Source organism: Anticarsia gemmatalis, chromosome 21 (genome assembly GCF_050436995.1).
Source record: "Anticarsia gemmatalis isolate Benzon Research Colony breed Stoneville strain chromosome 21, ilAntGemm2 primary, whole genome shotgun sequence".
Classification (NCBI taxonomy): Eukaryota; Metazoa; Arthropoda; class Insecta; order Lepidoptera; family Erebidae; genus Anticarsia; species Anticarsia gemmatalis.
Genome location: NC_134765.1, coordinates 9,853,056 through 9,872,208, shown reverse-complemented (window position 1 = coordinate 9,872,208; position 19,153 = coordinate 9,853,056). Strand labels below are relative to the sequence as shown.

General features: G+C 35.5%; 2 protein-coding genes across 2 annotated transcripts in view; one reads left to right on the top strand and one right to left on the bottom strand.

Annotated features, from left to right (window-relative positions):
• loco (regulator of G protein signaling family member locomotion defects) overlaps positions 1–16,470 on the top strand; it is a 134,440-nt gene extending 117,970 nt beyond the window's left edge. The window contains exons 4-13 of the mRNA XM_076128763.1: positions 7,564–7,656; positions 8,021–8,175; positions 8,464–8,653; positions 9,218–9,361; positions 9,722–9,859; positions 13,371–13,556; positions 13,825–14,073; positions 14,365–14,511; positions 14,906–14,984; positions 15,126–16,470. Of these exons, the coding sequence (XP_075984878.1) occupies positions 7,564–7,656; positions 8,021–8,175; positions 8,464–8,653; positions 9,218–9,361; positions 9,722–9,859; positions 13,371–13,556; positions 13,825–14,073; positions 14,365–14,511; positions 14,906–14,984; positions 15,126–15,304 (1,560 nt within the window). The 3' untranslated portion in view covers positions 15,305–16,470. The remainder of the gene's footprint in view (positions 1–7,563; positions 7,657–8,020; positions 8,176–8,463; positions 8,654–9,217; positions 9,362–9,721; positions 9,860–13,370; positions 13,557–13,824; positions 14,074–14,364; positions 14,512–14,905; positions 14,985–15,125) is intronic.
• A 249-nt stretch (positions 16,471–16,719) lies between these two features.
• On the bottom strand, positions 16,720–18,633 carry mRpL45 (mitochondrial ribosomal protein L45). Its single transcript, XM_076128761.1, has 4 exons — positions 18,452–18,633; positions 18,135–18,375; positions 17,483–17,871; positions 16,720–17,034 (listed from the first exon to the last, which is right to left on the bottom strand). The coding sequence occupies exons 1-4, from the start codon at positions 18,473–18,475 to the stop codon at positions 16,756–16,758; spliced, it is 933 nt and encodes a 310-aa protein (XP_075984876.1). The 5' UTR covers positions 18,476–18,633; the 3' UTR covers positions 16,720–16,755.
• Positions 18,634–19,153: the final 520 nt, after the last annotated feature.

The window sequence follows — 19,153 nt, the reverse complement described above, 5'->3', positions numbered from 1 at the left end:
AGTTTTTTCCTTTTAAAATGCGTTAGGGTAAATTTTATAGTATTCTATACTACACTCATTATACCATACATAGACATTTTATAATTAGTTAGTTACTGTTATATAAAACACGTAATATTTCAGGTAAATTTGTTTAGAAATAGTTAAATAGATTTTCTTATGATACAATATTTGTATTATTTTTTTTGTAGCTAATACATTTTAAATTGATAACATACATTACTATGGTTTAATCCAAAAACTGCCTTACATTTGCTAGAAAAACAATCAAGGAATGTCAACTATTAATTTTCCAATGATAATAATAAGCCTTATTTATTTGTTAGATAGCAGTATAAGCTTACAGCTTTATCACCTTTGCACTGAGCTATTTAAATTTTCTAAAGTTTAATATAATGTTATCCTTATAACACAAGCATTAAGCATTATTTCTGATAATAATGTCATGTACTCTACTTGATAATAACAAAACATTTACAGCTAAAATCTATGTCAATAAGCACTAATGACTCAATCCGATGGTGTTATTTATCCCCATACGTTTGCTAGGAAATAACAAACATACATACACATGTGTCATAATATAACATATTCCACGAATTCATTACACATTAATATTATTAATTAATAATTAGCGCAGTTGCCCCCATTTACGAGATTATACTCTGACTAATTGTTGCAGACCACCGTGGCTTGTTGATACAAGTGCTAATTAAATTATTTTTTGGTTAGAAAACAACCTTTCGAACTGACTGTTTGTTTAAAATGTGGCCTGAAAAAACATAGAAACATATTTGATTCAGCTGTTCATAAACGGAATTATGACAAACATGTAAGAGTATTTTTACCAGACTTGCTTAAATTATAAGAGTGTATTTTTGTCATTATGTTTCAAAGATTGTCTTTAAATTGACCCTAAATCTTCAAATTTTCTGTCAATAAAACACTAAAGAATATCTTACATAATAACATGGTTTTTAATAAGCACATATTATTATTTATCTTTCTCTAGAGTCTTACTCATATTACTTTGGGAACAAAATATAAGCAATACTGACAAATTCATTCATTAGTTACTCATATAATTCTCCACAACATCTAAGAGAATGTAAGTACATGTAATTTAACCAACACTTGTGGTTTTCCTTCAACATGTAAAATTAATGAGGCTTTGTTTTGCATTCATCATCAAACGTTAGATAACCGTAGCCCTGAGACAAAGTACCTAACAATTGTCACAAGTAATTTCCAGCAAATAAAACCAAGTAAATATCACGCTTTATATATACCTTAAAGTAAACAGTACAATTATGAAAAAACCGTTTGGAAATTCCCTAAAATGTCTGCACTATTTGATGATGAACATTTTTACGAGACGAAATCTGCCATAAGATTATCGATTCTTCTGGGGGTAGGGTAGGTTAAGTGGGAGTTTTACCTACTAAAACCACCTTTAAGTGTGAGTTTTACCTACTAAAACCACCTTTAACTGTGAGTTTTACCTACTAAAGCCACCTTCGACTACTACCATCACCACTCTTCGTAGAACTTAGTAAGAAAATTAGTATATTTAGATCACGAGCTGTTATTAACCTCCAAATAATTAATTTGGTCTATACGGCGCCAGTCAGTAATAAAACATTTCTATGATAGAAAACTATATACACACAGTCTGCATACTAAGATATTATAATACGTGATCGTATGTCGCTCGTCACTGCGGCTATTCAACGTCGCATTGACGTACTGTGTTTAATACTCTGTGACTCTATCAATGATTTCAAAGGAATATTCCTCATTGGATCACAATAGGTTAAGTACAAACAGGTGACTTGTGACATATTCATGTCTATTAATTATATAGCTAGCGACAAATGTTGTATGAAAATCCGATCAGCGCCCCTAGCGAGCGTCATAGGAACTATTTTTGTCGATACTTGATAGTACTGACTATAGAGGATAGGATACTTGTCATGTGACACATAGAAAGGATTATTTTAAGATCTAAATTAATTGTTAATTGTAAATGTTTTCCTTAGATATTGATGTGCCTAAACAATTATAAATGTAAGCTTAGCTGATTATAAATTGAAGCTATCTGAATAATTATATACTTATCTAAATTTTCCCAGATAAACTATCCCTTCTATTAGTGATGTTGTTGAATAAATTACATAGAAAAAATAAGTATTCTTAGCAGAAAAACTTCTTTCTCAGTAGTATTATATCATTCATAAACATTTATAATAAAGTGGCGTACGTGATTGACCCACAAACGCGTACAGTTCGCGGTACAATGACGCGTCGGTAACAAACATCGTGGCGAGCGCCTTGCGGCTCCCATACTGTTTGGAGAAACAAGTGGCTGATAGCCAGAAGTGATAAAACTGTCCTCATATGGCTTACCAACGATCCGTCGGTGTTTTCCTGCCAACTGTGGACACGGTACAATGGACGGTTTGACAGCGATTTTGTATTGAGTTCTGTAGCGGGGTATAATATTAATTTAGAAAAGAAAAAAAAAATATATTATTAAATTAATCTGTTTGTTTTTACGTTGACTATCAAGACTTACAGCACAAAAGTTTAGTGCAATAGTGTTTAGCCACTTTCGCCTCACTATAAAATATTTTTCTCATATTTTTGAAAACTAGTTAGTGATACAGTCGCAAGCTTTTCTTGAGGTTTAAATTTTAAAATGAGATACGTGTAATATATAAATATTTTATGCTAAGAGCCGAAATGTAAACAGTGGAAAAAATTCACAAATTGAAGTAGCGTTTTTGCATTCGGCATATAAAATAATGATGATTTATGATATCACATAACATATACGCGAGTCTATAAAAAATGAATACAACTGACTATTACCGCTTACTTTTACTATTAAAAACTGACCTATCTAAGTCAATCGGGGGAAAATACATCTTTACATTCACAAAAGCACTTTTCCCCATAACTCAGAGTTTCTAAGGTTATAAAAATACAAATATTATGAATGATATCCTTCAAAACAAATATCTAAGCTAATAATTCATGACTTGTGTCTCAATGGCTCCGGAAACTGTTTTGTTTAGTATGTGTATATTGTGTATTGTTATTGTAATTCTGCATTGTGTCACGAGCCGGTGTCGCTGGGACATTATTCAGTACGTTCAGTCGCCGTCCGACCGGGAACCAGGACACACGTCCAGTGAAACAAGACAATATCTCTCTTATTTATCCTGTTACGATACTAGTTGATAAAGAAATATATCGCGTATAAAACAGTGGGTATTTTTGTGGTTTCAAAGTGTTTTGATTGATCAAGTTTGGTGACAAAAATGGTTGTATGGTACACGACAGATAGCAAAGAAGAGGTAATTTATTTACTCTATTTAGTTGCTATTTTTTTTTTGACTTTTTAAATGTCTTGGTGTTAAGTTAACCAGTGCTTTTTATCGTGTGGTTATAGTTTTGATTGGTGACTGGGCCCGGAATATTATTTTGTTTGATAGCATGTATGACTCATTGGAAATATGGTCATATCTGCTTGTAACAAAAATTCGCGTAATTTAAAAATAAATGCTACGAATGTGATAAAAATTGGGTTGGTTCTTATGTACCTACTCCTATGTTGTAAAGTCCTGGTCAATTTATGATAAGATTTTTTGATGCAAAACTTTTAACGAAAGTTGAAAGACATCGTGATGTCTAATTTTACAGCTGAATCCCTGAGTTTAACCAAAGAGGTATATATAATATATTAATGAACTATAAATTCAATCAATATTGTACTAATTATTCGCAACAATGCCTATTGTATCAGCCTTGGTTTCCTTAAATTGTCTAAATCGGTCGCGGAAAATTCGCTACTTAATACTCGGTGACACTAATTAGTTCTATTGAGTAAATAAGCTTATCATGACTGAAAATGTACTCAATATTTAATAAGTCAGTGTATTTAACAATTTATTAAGACATTTTCGTTCCATTGTATAAGACTCATCAAATCATTCAATATATTATAATTAGCTTCCGTTACTGAGTGACTGATGTTACTGATGGATGGTAGAAAGTGAAATTTGGTATGAAAATTCCTTAGGAAGTGTAGAAGGGCACTAAGAGAGGATGTTTTCAAATTTCACCCCGGTGGGGATAAATTCCATGCGGGCAAAGCTGCGGGTGGAAAGCTAGTTCTAAATAAAATAACTCATGGCCATGTCGTCGAGTCAAAATGACTTATAATTTTCTAGAATTATTCCATTAGACACATTAGTTATAAATTGCACTCACCCGAAGGATTTCCCAGGGATAGTGCGTAAGACATTCTTCATAATTACTATGATGTTCGTCATTTTGACGCATACAAGGTTTGCTAGTAAGAAACTGACGTCAAATACATTTCGGTTATGACGGTGTTTAATTACTGACACTCATTACCATATATTAAACGTATTTAATTTGCGTAAACAGCACCGTAGATGTGTTATCCTCTTCAATTTACGCATATGGATAACAATTAATTATTGTCATTAAATGTAGGTACAGATTTCAGTAAATTACTTATATTATTAACAGAAAAATCTGCAGGACTAAAAATCCAAATGGAAAGTTCCAGGTTTATTCTTTAAATGATTAATGCCCGGTTGCTGCGATACTTTTAGCGGTAGTTTATCTATTCATATTGACATTTTGTAACAAGTTTAAACGCTATTGAATAGATAAACTACCGCTAAATTTATTCAGAAACCGGGCATAAGTGCTCTGTTAAAAAATAAAGTAAAACAACATTATGTCAGCTGCCCCGAAAGCCCATCTTCTACAATCATATGATGTTAAACAAATAAACTTAACATTACCCTATATTCTAATTACCTAATTCGTCACGAGCACGAGTTTTCATCACATCATCACGGCGTGTCCGTACTGTCATAGGCAGACACACGGTTGTCGCGTGGCGCCGTCACGGCAAACAGACTGTCTAACTGACAAACTGTATCTCAGCTCCGACATGTACAAATACTAGTATCGCAAGCGTTTTTGCTTTAATACAGGGCGGGCTGTCTTAAAATGAACCACTAGATATTTTATAAAATACTTTTTTCTAAAAAAGATCGTTTGTGCCTATGATACAGTTCCTTCCCCTCTTGTCTGACTTGTAAACATCACTCCAAGACCCCTAAAACGCATGCATCTAAATCCTTTACTTAGGTATTAATTTATCAATCAACTTGACTTTCGTTTAAGCCCGATATCCATTACTTAAGTATACATTTTTACATGTTAGCTCGTTTTCGCATTTACAGTAACCGTAGAATTACATCTATAGGTATAGTTAAAACTACTTGTGTTTCAAGCAAAGAAAAATAACTGTTAATTCTTCTTAGCAACTAAAAAAAGCATAAAAATTCTTTCATTATGATCTGAGTCTACAGAGTTATGTGCAATGTATTTGATTGTGATGCGCGGGGGCGCGGTCGTATCGTCAATTGTGATCAATTTAGCTCCCCCAGTACTTCTGCCCACGGTCTTGTGTCAATGTAGCCATGTACCAATGTAGCAATCTAACTACAATGCTACATGTCGCGTGATTCCAATATTTGTGGTGCATTTGAATGAATTTATTTTTATCACCGGCTGTCAGTCTTCATAAGGTTAAACGTTTCAGGATGATATTAGGATTTACTGGTTATGTAGGTGTTGTTAACTGCTTCTAGTCAATTGGAAATCAGTGGCGTGGATCTTATAGTCAAGTAGCGTTATTTACTAGAAAAAGAGTTCATCTCATTACGTATTTCTCAATACTTACTCAGTTGTCAATTGTCGATAGTGGTAGAAAACCGCCCGTCTTTATAATAGTGGCTCTCCTAATCATATATAACCATAAGAAAATTGAATATCCATATGAACTTATAACGGACTTTGCCACGCAGAAGCGACCAGCTTATTTAAAGAGTTCAACAGTCATAGTTTAAAATAGGTAAAATGGAGAAAGATCATTCACAATCTTGATTATAATTAGTTCGAAAACAATAACTGAAATGACAATGATACAAGTGCGTATAGATATAATATTTGTTGATTTGACGTGCAGCTATTGTGTTCAGCTATGGCGAGCGTGCATCATTGTGGACTATTGTGAATGCACCTGATGTCACTCGCTTCCGTCCGTTTGTAAATTATTGACATGGCCGATGACAGCTATATCCATATCCTATGATGCATTGCAACATCATAAATTAAAATTATTGACTGCCTCCGTAGCGCAGTGGTTTGGGTCACCACGCCGCTACCATTGCGTCAGAAGCTCGTGGGTTCGATTCCCAGACCTGAAACAATTATTTGTGCGATCCACAAATAATTTGTTTCGGGTCTGGTTGTACTTTGTGTCCGTTGTTTGTATGTCTGTAAAAGTCCCCGCGACACAAGAGCAATCCCAAGTGCGGGAGCTGTCTTAAAAAAAATAAGACGAAACTCGACTGCGCCTGAGTTAAAAGATTTGCAGGAAAGTTAACGCTGTTTTTTTGCGGATAAAAAGTAACTGGAAAAATATAACTACTATCAAAAATCTAAGCCCAGGTAGGCATCAAAATCGTCTCTATTCAACATTTCTCCAAATACATGTCTTAGTATTATCAAAATATTATTTCTTTCTCATTATTGCAAATGCGGCCAACCCTACAATATTTAGTACAAACAGTTTTAAAACTGAAACGCTATGTTTGTGTGCCGGCGATGTACGTGGTGACCAGTTTCCATGACGTTGTGTAGTTTGTACGACACAGTTTCCTTCTCATTCCGCTCGGCACTATCCTGTGTTCGGCAAAATACTTGTGGCGTGTGCTGTTTTAGTTCACACCATGGTATTCCCGTAATACATTGGTATGTGACGTTGATAGTTGTAGTTTTAAGATCGTTATTGTTTCAAGTAGTGTCCTTCATTTATTACTTTGTGATTAAACCTTTCTGTTTTTGTTGTTTAGGTTGAATTATCAGGTGTTTGTGCCATAGCCTCCATTTATGGTATTTAACTGCAACCACAATATATCGGTATTGTTCTAGAAAATACATACTCATTTGTTTTCGGCTTCTTCAAGTGACGCATTATAAAAGAGAGTTAGAGAGTAATAATAATGTAAGCTATTAAACTTTACCTCCCATTCTTTAGTCATATTACTCATATTATGATGAAACTATACAAAATCCCACGCACTCTATAAAAAAGTAAAAAGTCTACACAAAGTGGTAATCTTCCATTTCACTCGTAAAACGCATTAATGTAGTGCAACGTAGAGATTTTATCTCAAACAATACAGCAGTTGTGTGAATTACGTATTACCAAACATACATACATACAGTTATGTATAAAGATACTAATACTGACTACGTAGATATGAAAATTTGACGCGAACTGAAAAATATTAGAACTAAAGTTTTGGCGCCGATTGACAAATAGGAATCGATTTATCAATTTTCATATTTATATAGATCATCATGTTACGATACCTCTAGTTTAAAAATATGTATCTTATCTGCTTAAAGTATCATTATACTAATAGTCTTTTTGTTTGTTTGTTACAGAGCGAGCAGTCATCGCCGTTCCGTCGCTGGACAACCGGCAGCGGCGCCAGCAGCTCGTACCGCCACCAGGACCACCGCAATATGTATAACAAGGTATGTATTTACCATCATCACTCTCTTATGAAGATCTTTAGAAACCTCTAGTGTTTAATTTGGATGATAAAGACGTTTGAATCAAACCCTCTTATTCATAAACACATTATAAAGCTATTTTAGTTAAAAAGCTACTCTATTATGTTTTCTCTCTTTCATTTCGCTAAGCAGTGAAAGTAACAAAACACTTTATAAGCCTTTCATAACTTCATATATTTTTGTGAATAAGAGGGTATGATTTTAGCAACAAAAACAGTGCAACTGTGCACCCAAATAAAACTCCGTGAAAAAATATTCGATTACTGTTGATTGAAGTTTTTAACTTCATCAGTCTAATCTAACGGTGTATTGTTCTATCTACCAGCAAATGAGCGAGGGTTCGACGCAGGTGTCGGGCTCCGGCGGCAGCTCCAACGTGGCGCGCTGGTCGCTCGGCCTGGAGCACCTGCTGGCCGACCCTGCTGGTGCCAACGCCTTCGCGCACTTCCTCGCCAAGGAGTTCGCCGCTGAGAACATCAGGTAGGATCCGTAACATTAAACATGCCTGAACCTGTTCACAGTAAAATAACTGGATACAAAATCATGTGTACGAAAAAAATCATAAAAAAGTTAACGCTATAGCATTGCCCTAAAATCTTGCTAAGTGGTGACTATTCAGATATATAAAAAAGACTAGCTGTAATAATCCATTAGGACAAATTTTCTTTTAATAGCAAAGCGATACACTCCTTTAGTAGTTAGTATCATTACTTGTTCATAACTTGACACCTACAAGACCGGCCATTAAATTTCATTATTTTTCCCTAGGTTCTGGTGGTCATGCGAACAGTACAGCGCTACAACAGACCCTGAGACCCGCCGGGCACTAGCCACGGAGATCTGGCAGCGTCACCTGGAAGACGGCGCACCTGACCTAGTAAATGTAGACGCTCCAGCCAAGAGAACCACCGCGTTACTCCTTACGCAAGACCCGCCGCCCATCGACCTGTTCCAACAGGTAGGTCTTTTTAGAAACTGCTTGGTCATTAGTCAGTAAGACTAGTTACTAGTTCCTTAAGAAATTGCTTGTAAACATTGAAATGAAATGATATCATTCGTCCCTTTGCAGGTCAGATAAATAGATTTTTAATATTGTTTTAGAGAGTAAAAATATTGATGTTTTGTCCGTTAATTGTTGTTGCAATAAAAATGTTATGAAATAAGCGTAACGTTTACCGAATAAGTGATGGTTGAGTGTAAAATTCTTGATTAAATCATGGTATTTTGTAATTTGGATGCAATCTTAAATCTACGATTATGATTGGTAAATATATCAAACACGCACACAGATTGCTCCCTTAACCATTCTTTATATACTTTTTTTGTTATAACTAGTTATTTAACAGTTAAGTCTATGAAAATAATTTAATTTCCTGAATCGCGATTGAAAATTTTAAGGTTGGGATACCTTATTTGTTCACCCGACGTTTCGATTGAATTACATCGACCGTGGTCACGGGCTGACTTCTTATTTTTTACACTGTCAAGAACAATATCGCTTATAATGAATGTGTTGTTCCAGGCTCAGAAGCAGATCTTCAACATGCTGAAGTTCGACAGTTACCCGCGCTTCCTGCGCTCGGGCGTGCACGCCGAGTGCGCGCGCGCCGACCTGCGCGGCATGCCGCTGCCGTATGACGCGCCGCAACATAACGACAACACCAAGGTAAACACTTTACTACATATATTACTACCACTCCTTGTTCCCGAAGAAGTAAAGAAAGAGACGAGCTACAAATTGATATCAGCAAAGATATAATTAAGATTTGAAATCCAACCACTAGTGTAGCTCTGCACTGTTTTATACTGCTTATACTCAGACATACGTAAAATTATAATGTTACACTAATTTGGTGATACGTTAAAATTCTTTGAAAATTTTGTTACCATTGGCTCCACATTTCCCATTATTAGATAGATTCACAGTTTTGCACTATATTGACAAAATAAAGGCTTCCGTCTTCTAATTTCTACTTTCAACCTATCTTATATCCTGATGTCTAACCTCGTAATATTCCACTTGCAGTTAAAGAAGTCAGCGTCGAACGCGTCGGACCGGCGCCGCAGCGGGGGCGGCTCCATCCTGCCGTGGAAGTCGCGCGGCGCCGCCCGCGAGCGCTCCAACAGCACGCAGCAGAGCGAGCCCGCGCCGCCCGTCACTGATGTAAGTACTCCTTACCTGCTATCAAATGATCTGATGATGAGAACTTGTCTGAAGGAGGTACAAGACCCCATCCCTGTAACCTGTAAGATAAGAACCTCTCTCGCTCCTTATAATAACCAGTCTAGAAAGCAAGGGCCGCAGCACCTCCATGAGGAACTTCAAAAATCGATTTGGTTTTATCGAAATGTTATCTTTAGGGCATTTGAAATACTTTATTATTTAAAAGCTGGTATCGTGTAAGGGATGAGGAATCCCATGTGAAGCTCACAACAGAAAATTTAACAGTTCAAAACCGTGTAAATTTATCGTAGTCCATAACAAAAAATCAGGAAAATAATTGTATACAAACATTCCTCAACACTTGAAAACATCACTACGGTAAAACCTAGTAACCAAAGCCACTACTACTCGCAGATAAGCTGATAATACAATAAGTGAAAGTTATCTAATTAATTAGCAGCAGATAACTCATTATGAATTAAAACGACGCACTCTATAAGGAATGTACCACAGATAACATAACACGGATTATAATAATCTATTTGATCTACGTATTTAAATCCTTCCTGTTTCAAAACATTAAATAATACGTCTTATTTCATTATCGGGAGGTATTTTCTATGATTTCTTGTTATCTAAACGTTAGTTCTTTTGCGATTTTAACTTAAAGAAACGTATTTTTAATAATATCAGTTTAAAAATACCTGTATAAGAAGTTTAAGGCAATGTTTTTGAGTTTTAGCAAAAAAATCGTGTCTTTCTTCGTTTCGTTTTAACCTATTATCTAAAATATAACACAAGGAAAAGAACTATACTAAATAATTTCAGTGTCATATATTTTTGTTTTCTATAAGTTAATTTTCAATAATGACTCATTATTACTTGTTTTTCGATGCACTATACCGCCATTACTAAGCAGTAACACTTATGTAGCCACGCCCGGTCCACTGATAGCCACGTTTACCTAACTTGGAGTGCAATACCACACCAAGGACGTTTCATGTTAAAAATAAAGTAAATCACACTGAACAAATACCTTTTATCACAAGAACTGTATAATTTGGACACCTTATCTTTGAAATACATAAATATAATAACATTTGTGACGAGTACGTGTTCGTAAGTCATGTATATTTTTAGAATTGTAATTGAATTTGTCCACAAAAGTGACCGGAGTAAAATGTATTAGTTTAGTTGAGTATTACTCAAAAACTATTACACTGATTATAAAAAGACTTACATTATTTAAAAGCCTATATTCTAACGTTTAAATAGCTATAAATGTCATCAAAATCAGACAAGTAGTTTCGGAGATATTTACACATTTAGGTGAATGTAATCGCGGGCAGTGACTTGTCGCTACGCACTTCAAATGTAACGTTGCGTAGTAAATCTTTCATCGGTAAATGTACACTAGTTGTTAGCACAAACTTGGGTTTTCCTTGTGTACTGTAAATATCATTCATAATTAACATACCTACCTAATATAATAATATAACTCAATGTGCACGGGTCTCTCCCCGTGAGGTTAGTTCAAGCAAAGATTTAAACTAACCTAAATTAGCTTCCCGGTTTCAATATAATATATTCTTTAGGGATTTAGATAGGACATCGAAAGCAATACTAACGAAGCCTTCAAATAGAGATAGGTAGCTGAAACTTTTGAAACACGTATCTAATTCCATCACATTCATTCTAATTTAATCTGAATTAATCATACGTTCAATTATCTAGGGTATCTTACAAACCCCTGTATATTAAAGTTCTGGACCAGCGACTGTTTCTATAACCTCAATACATTTAAGCAAGTTTAAGCAAGTCTTAAGTATCATGCTATCTTTATCACTTTAACGTATATCGTAGCGAAAAAAAATCATTTAAAGAAAGAAAGATTTGATCTTAAGCGATGTTGATTTATGTTTATTTAGCGTTATTTAAATTTTAATGACGTTCTATTAGAAAAGCTGTCACATTATGTAGGTTTTAAACAAATACAACCTACAACAAAACAAGATGACATAGTGAAATAGTATTAGAAATTGCGTTATTCTTTACTCAGTGCAAACTCATAGTAATGTAACACAAATAGTTAATTAGTGCTAGGACAATATTAGCTAGTTATCTAGATACACATTACACTAGGAGTTACTACGATAGGAAATGTTTCATAATGTTTCATTTGTTTGTATAATAATAGCAATAGTATTAGTAATAATTTATATTTACCTTATTTTATAGACAATTTTTTAGTAGCCACTGAAATTGGAACAGATATTTTTTCTATCCCACGTGATCTATTTATGTATAGGACTGAAAAGTATCTCCTAATGCCATCTATTGACAACATTATTAAACTCATGATTTACTACATATGAGACAAACTCAAACAGAACTCTTTTTGTGTCTTACGTTGATGATTGACAATTGTAGTCACACATACTACCAATAATATAAATACAATAAAACCTAGCCCACAAGATACGATCACCACACCTTCAGGGTGTGATAATATTCAAACAATAACAATTATCAGCACATATTGACTCGCGATGAGTTAGCACTATTGTAACGAACCCCTCACGTCCGCAAACAGCGCCATTGTTCTGTATTTACAAACATATATATAGCACTGCTTGATATAACCTATCTGAAACTGGTTACAACCGGTATATTGATTACTTATCTACACATGCAATCTGCTGATATCATCAGCTTTATTTAGTTTGGGATTTTGTGACTATTGGTAGCTAAATAGTTCATATAATAGTAGGTTCCGAGTCGCAGCTTTAAAGTTATATAACAATTTGTTAAGACATTGTATAATAACTCGTTCCATATTACATGGGTCTGAGATTGTAAACGGCGAAACATGGGTGTATTTTCATATAGCTTTGCCCGCCTTCGGGGAAAACAAGTGTGATGATATGTTTGTATGACAACAACTGATTAATACTATGTTTAGGTTGCATTTTTCCTGTTATTTATGTGTTTTTGATGTCTTCAACTATGTTTTTTGTTTAATAACTCAGTATTGAATTGTAGTAAAGACAGTCAGTCTGTCTGACAGTTAACTAAAGGAATGTTTCTTGTGGTCAAATATGTAGTTGATGAGTAATAGCGGTGTCTGTGATTATAGAAAAACTGTTAGAATTAAATTATAAATTGTATGTCATAATAATTTATATTGTATTTGTATTCAAGAGATATTAATTATGAAAATTAGTCATCATTTATTATGTCATTGTTTATAGTGTTTATTCAAATTAATATAGATAGGTAAAAACGTGAGAGTTAGTCATTGAAATTATTTGAAAACTGCAATGTCATTATATACAAATATTCATTGTTGCTGTAGAGATGTAAAATTAATCTTAAAGAAAATATAATTTATGAAATTATTATTATCAGTTTTAACCTTCTTTTCTTGTTAGATTTATAACAGATTTACATACAATTATTAAAAGTTAACATAAAAAACTTTAACTAAATTATTGTATTTCTTTGTCGATAGGTGGTGAAGTCAAGTCAAACAAACCCTGGCCAGTGTTCGTTGTGTCGCGTGGTGCTACCAGATGGCGCCACGTCCGTCGTGGGGGTCGATGCCTCCATCACTGTGGGCCGCCTCGTGGACCGACTACTGCAGAGAAGAAACCTACTATGTACCACTTATGATGTATTGCTCAAGGATGGCAACCAGGTAAAGATCTAACGTCTTCATGATTTTGTAGTTGGTAGTGGTGTTTTTATGTGATGGCCCCAAAATGCTACCTTGTGGCATTCCACAATTATTGTGATTGATCAAACTTTTGTTTCTATTTCATCTGGTTTTACTATTGATATTTATATCAATTGTCTATAAGGTCATAAAATAACTAGTAATGTTTCGTTTCGTATTTCACATTTTTAAATTTTATCATAGTTTATTAAGTCGAAAGCCTGACTAATGTTAACGTTTGTATTGTCAGAGCACGACAGCAGTGGAGCTGTCGGCGCCGTCCGTGTTGCTGGGCGGGCGCGAGGCGGTGGTGGAGCGGCGCGTGGTGCTGCGCCTGGAGCTGCGCGCGCGCGTGGTGGCGGTCCGCTGTAGAGCCGCGCGCCGCCTGCGCCACGTGCTGCGCCCCGTGCTGCAGCGGTACGCGCCCGCACACGCTCCGGGAGCGTACCGCGCGCTGACCCGGGACGGACAGCTCGTGCACCCCGACACGCTCATGCAGGTATGCACACTACTTGTCATATTGTTTCGATCTTTGTTACACTATTTTGACTGTATCTAACGTGTAAACGTGTGCTACGAGTCGAACTTACTTCGTAATATCAAGCTAAGTTGATGAATTAAATGAATTGACTATTTGTTATTACATTTTTTACACAAACTGATTAAGGTGTACATCTGGGTATAATTCTCGGTCCCATCTGTCTTCTAGACTTTAACAATGTAATTTCCAATTAAATATTCTCTTGCTGAATATACAACAATATTTAACAATATTATGTTTATTTCATAGGAGCTTGACGGTGCCCGTCTTCAAATAGTGGAAGTGTCGGAGAGCGGCGAGTTCCGCACGACGACGGAACGTGACGACGACGCGGACTCACTCAGTGACCTCGCCGTCCGACTGCAGGACGACTCGCTAAGAGACCAAGATACACAGGTATGTTGTACTCTCAAAACAGTTATATCAATATTGTTTTATTGTTAACTAGCTGACCCGCGCAACTTCGCTTGCGTCACATAAGAGAGAATGGGTCAATTTTTTCCCCGTTATTGTAACATTTTTTACTGCTGCTCTGCTCCTATTGGTCGTAGCGTGATGATATATAGCCTATAGCCTTCCTCGATAAATGGGCTATCTAACACTGAAAGAATTTTTCAAATCGGACCAGTAGTTTCTGAGATTAGCGCGTTCAAACAAACAAACAAACAAACAAACAAACAAACTCTTCAGCTTTATAATATTAGTATAGATATACAAATTTTACTACAAATACTGTACATTTTATTAATATGTGTGATTATATTCTTATTCGATTATTTCATTGTTACAGAGTGTTGGTGGCGCTAGTAACCGCGGGTCGCGAGTGCGTGCCGTAGTGTGGCCCAGTCCTCTCCATCATCATCCACCTGGTTAGTATCTGACTGCTACCTATTGAACTTAGTAGCTTACACAATATTACACATCTCAATCAGAACAAACAATATTTATCTGTCACAAAAATAAAATGTCAAATGCAATGTAATCTAACTCACTCTTTCTTTTGTTAACAGATTTTCTGGAGAATCTCCGCGAGAAACAACAACGGCTCCGGCTGCAGAAGGGCGAGGCGAACGACGGCCCCGCGCCCCCCGCCTCGCCCCCCGCCGCCGCCCCCGCCCCCGCGTCCCCCCGCAGCCCGCCCCCGCTGCCCCCCAAGCCGGCGCACCGCCCGGCGCCCACCGTGGTGTGAACCCCGGCTCGCTCCACGTGGCGCTCAACCTCCTCAATTGTTACGATTGAGTTCGTGCACTTCCACGACTCGAGCTCGTTCCCGCTTCGACTGGAAATCGTCGGAGTGACTGACGTGAACGCGTCGACGGAACAAACGTGTGGCGGGAATACCTGCAGTGTCCTCGAGATCTGTGCCCGAGTGTAAATAAACGCAGACGTCGCTTCGACGTGTACTGTGTTACGTTATTCACGAGTAGAATAACACAGGATTATTAACACTGAGCTGACGAAACAAATCTCATCCTAGTGTATTGTACAAAATAGAAGCCATTATATTATGTGTACAATAATGGCGTCAAAGACGAGTACATTGAAATTAAACAATATTTTAAACATGTTTATGAAAACTAGCTGAACACTTCAATGTACACTTGTCGCGTACACAAAGATAAACTTTAGTTGTATTTTGTGTATGAATAATGTAAATACAATATTTGTATTGTTACTAAAATTTGGTGCCTTCCATAGATATAAGACTGCACTATCTGTATTCATATCACGAATGTTTAAGATACACACTGAATCTGTACTTTTGACTGTCAAGTAAGATTGTAAATGTATAATTAAGTCCACTCTACTTACAATGATCTAGCTTTATTCAGTTAAGACATGACTACAAAATCTCAAACCTTAGCGCAAAAATAATGTAAAAAATTAAACCATAATGACTATGTACTCAGCTAAACTGTTCACACACAGGCCTATAAAAATCTAAACACGCACCAACACAAAAAACACTTTGTACAGTAGAACTACATATTGCACTTCGGCATTTAACTAACGGGCACTAGGCGGCGCCACTTGCACCCTAAGTATTTTAATTCCTAAAAATTCAAGACTTCAGATTTGTTTTAATGTTATGGGAGAAGTGGCGACACCTAGCGGAAATGTACTATTCACTATATTAGTGTGCCTTTATTGAAAAATTACGTACATATCTTAGTAGTACACGTATGTAGTATTACTGTGATCACTGATGGCCATGCGGCCAGCACTGTTAGTTATGTCACGGTATTTGTACTTGTAAGTTGCCGAATAGTCAGTAGTTAATTTATTTATAAATGAATTTGAATGATTCTCGCAGAGTATAGATTTTATTGAATAAAAAAATATTGATAATATTGATTTTGTGGTTTTATTTTATTCCTAAGACAAAATAATGCCTTCCTGATCAACAGCTCGATCAAGTCGTGTGTTTATTGTAGACTAAAGAGGAGTTTTTATGCTGTGGCCAATGTGGATAGTACACAGGCACATTTGCTAAGAATCTTACTCACTTGAAACATTTATTGGATGTATACAACCATAGCATTGCCAGCATAGTGGGAATACTTACTAAATGAATTGAGAAAGTAGCAAATAAAACAGACAAAATAACAATAACTACACTATTTATTAACAAATCTACAATTATTTATCGGCGATAGCCGCTGGCTCTTCACTCTCAACCTTCACGATCTCTGGTTCTGGAGGTGGCATGATCCTGGTCAACTTGGAAGGTTCCTTGGGTGGTGTCCAGTCTGGTATGATCTTCTCATGAATGCGCCACGTACCGTATAGATTCGACAGGTGTTTTTCAAAGACTATGTATTCTAGAACATCTTTGGCCAGTATTTCGCTGCCGTGGAGAAGACGGCCGAAGCGATCGTATACGGCTAGTTGTTGACGCGTGTGGAAGCGCACTGTGAGCTGTGGAGAAATACAAAATTAATTTAAACAAGTCTTTACGATGAATAAATAATTATTTGTACTCATGGACCTAGCAGACTAGTACATCCTGCCTGATGTAGTGTTTAGCAGCATATGAATAGTAGCTCAATCCACTGGTTTAAACATTGTATTTCAAACCATCTAAAAAGTCATTGAATTAAAACTGACTTGCTCCAAAGTGGTTCAGCCCTTTTGGAGTTATGTGGTAAACACACATACAGTAGAACTATTTCTGTTAATTAAAAAAGATTTGTCTTTGTGTGAATGAAAGGAAAACCAAGTAAAATATATTTATTGTAACCAATGATAAATGACTTATCAATAATAATTCAAGGATAACCTATCAATTGCTTTTATAAAATGCTTCTGGACGTTGCTCAGAAAGACAACTCGTAATATAAAAAAAAATTAAAGAACATGTACTTACTTGTCCAAATATATTCTCTTTGTTAACAACATCAGTGCATCTCGCATGTACAACCCTCGGGGGCTCTAGAGACTCCAAGAAATTCCAATGAACAGTCTTCATGTGTCTGTTGTGCATAAACTCGGGAAAAGCCTTCTCAGTGACATACAATCTTAAGGCTTTCCTATCATTGTTGGCCAAACTCTCATGAGCTTTGATATAAATATCTTGTGCTTTAGGAAGAAAATCATCTTGAGTGAACTCTTCCTCATAAGATTTTATTTTACGAATAGCCATCATGGATTTAGATTTCTTTTCTAAAAGCTGAACAGTCTGCTTTGCTCTTGTAGCAGACACAAGGGAGGCTTTGCCGTCACCTTCAGGTGGCACATATGCCTCAAATACCCCTCCTGAAATTAAACAAGAGTGTAATATTAAATATAAGTTGCAGTTGTGGGACCATATTAGGCCTTTTTATGATATTTTTTCATTGGAGATTGTAAATTAACAATGTCTTATCGTATTTAACTATTAAGGCTAGTACAGTCAAAGAAGTAATCGCAAAATTAATTAAAAGCAGAATAAACTTCAAGTAGATAAATCTAAACAAAATTTGACCAGACTGAGTAGGTACTATTATAGTCATCAAGTAAGTTCTGATAATTTCAATTACCTGTAGCTGAAATGTAAAAAGGTCTCTCCATCCAAGGCCTAGGAGGTAAGACGCCTCTTTCTTTCATCTTCTGGCGCATCTTTCCTGGAGACAATTGACTAAAGTCCTCATTGGGATTAGGTAGTTCAAATTTCATAAACTTCTCCGCACGTAACTTTTTAAATTTGGGATTGTAATGTTTGGATGTAGTTGTACGATGTGGCTGAATGAACACTGTTGGAGCTATTCGTAGAGCACCCATCTGAAATAGTCAGAATATTATAAAGTTAAAAAATTGTTACAATATTACACTTCATTGTTTGATGAACTAGATATACCTTAGACAGTATAGAATTCGCCATTTTTGTATCAAACAATTATCTAGAAATTCTAGAATTTAATATAGTTGAACTGTTTTAACGTAGAATTACATTTATTTATGATTATGAGCAATATATTATTCTTTCAAATAACCTCAAAACAAAATTAATCTTATTTCTACGTTCCAAGCCCAAAATAATGTGTTGAGAATTATTGAAATATTTATCATTGAATAGGTCTATGGCTATCTCTTTTTTACACGCGTATTTTGATCATACTATCCTTGTCACTGACAAGAAGCTCATAAGAACAGTTGTTAAAAGTTTTTCTACCTATAATCGGAAAATTATTGATCTAGAACAACATAATATATTTAGTAAAACTATGTTGAGAAATCAATAACCTATTTATATTTTTGCTAACAAATTGTTGAAGAATTGTATATTATTTCCTGTGCCTGCTCAGGTCATATGTTTACGAACAAAAAATGTCTATGGTGTTTTGTTTTTTCTGCCATTTTTAGTCAAATACTTTCCATTCAAATTGTGATTTTTTAATAAAGTGATACAAAATTCATCAAATTTATTGTGTCGTCTTTTAAAATATTTTTATGCTTATTGAATATTCGTTTGCGTGTGTATGTTTAATTTTGTAAATTTTTGTTACTTTGGCTTTTGAAGTGTTTCCGTCTAATCGGGGCTCTAAAAGTGCTATAATTT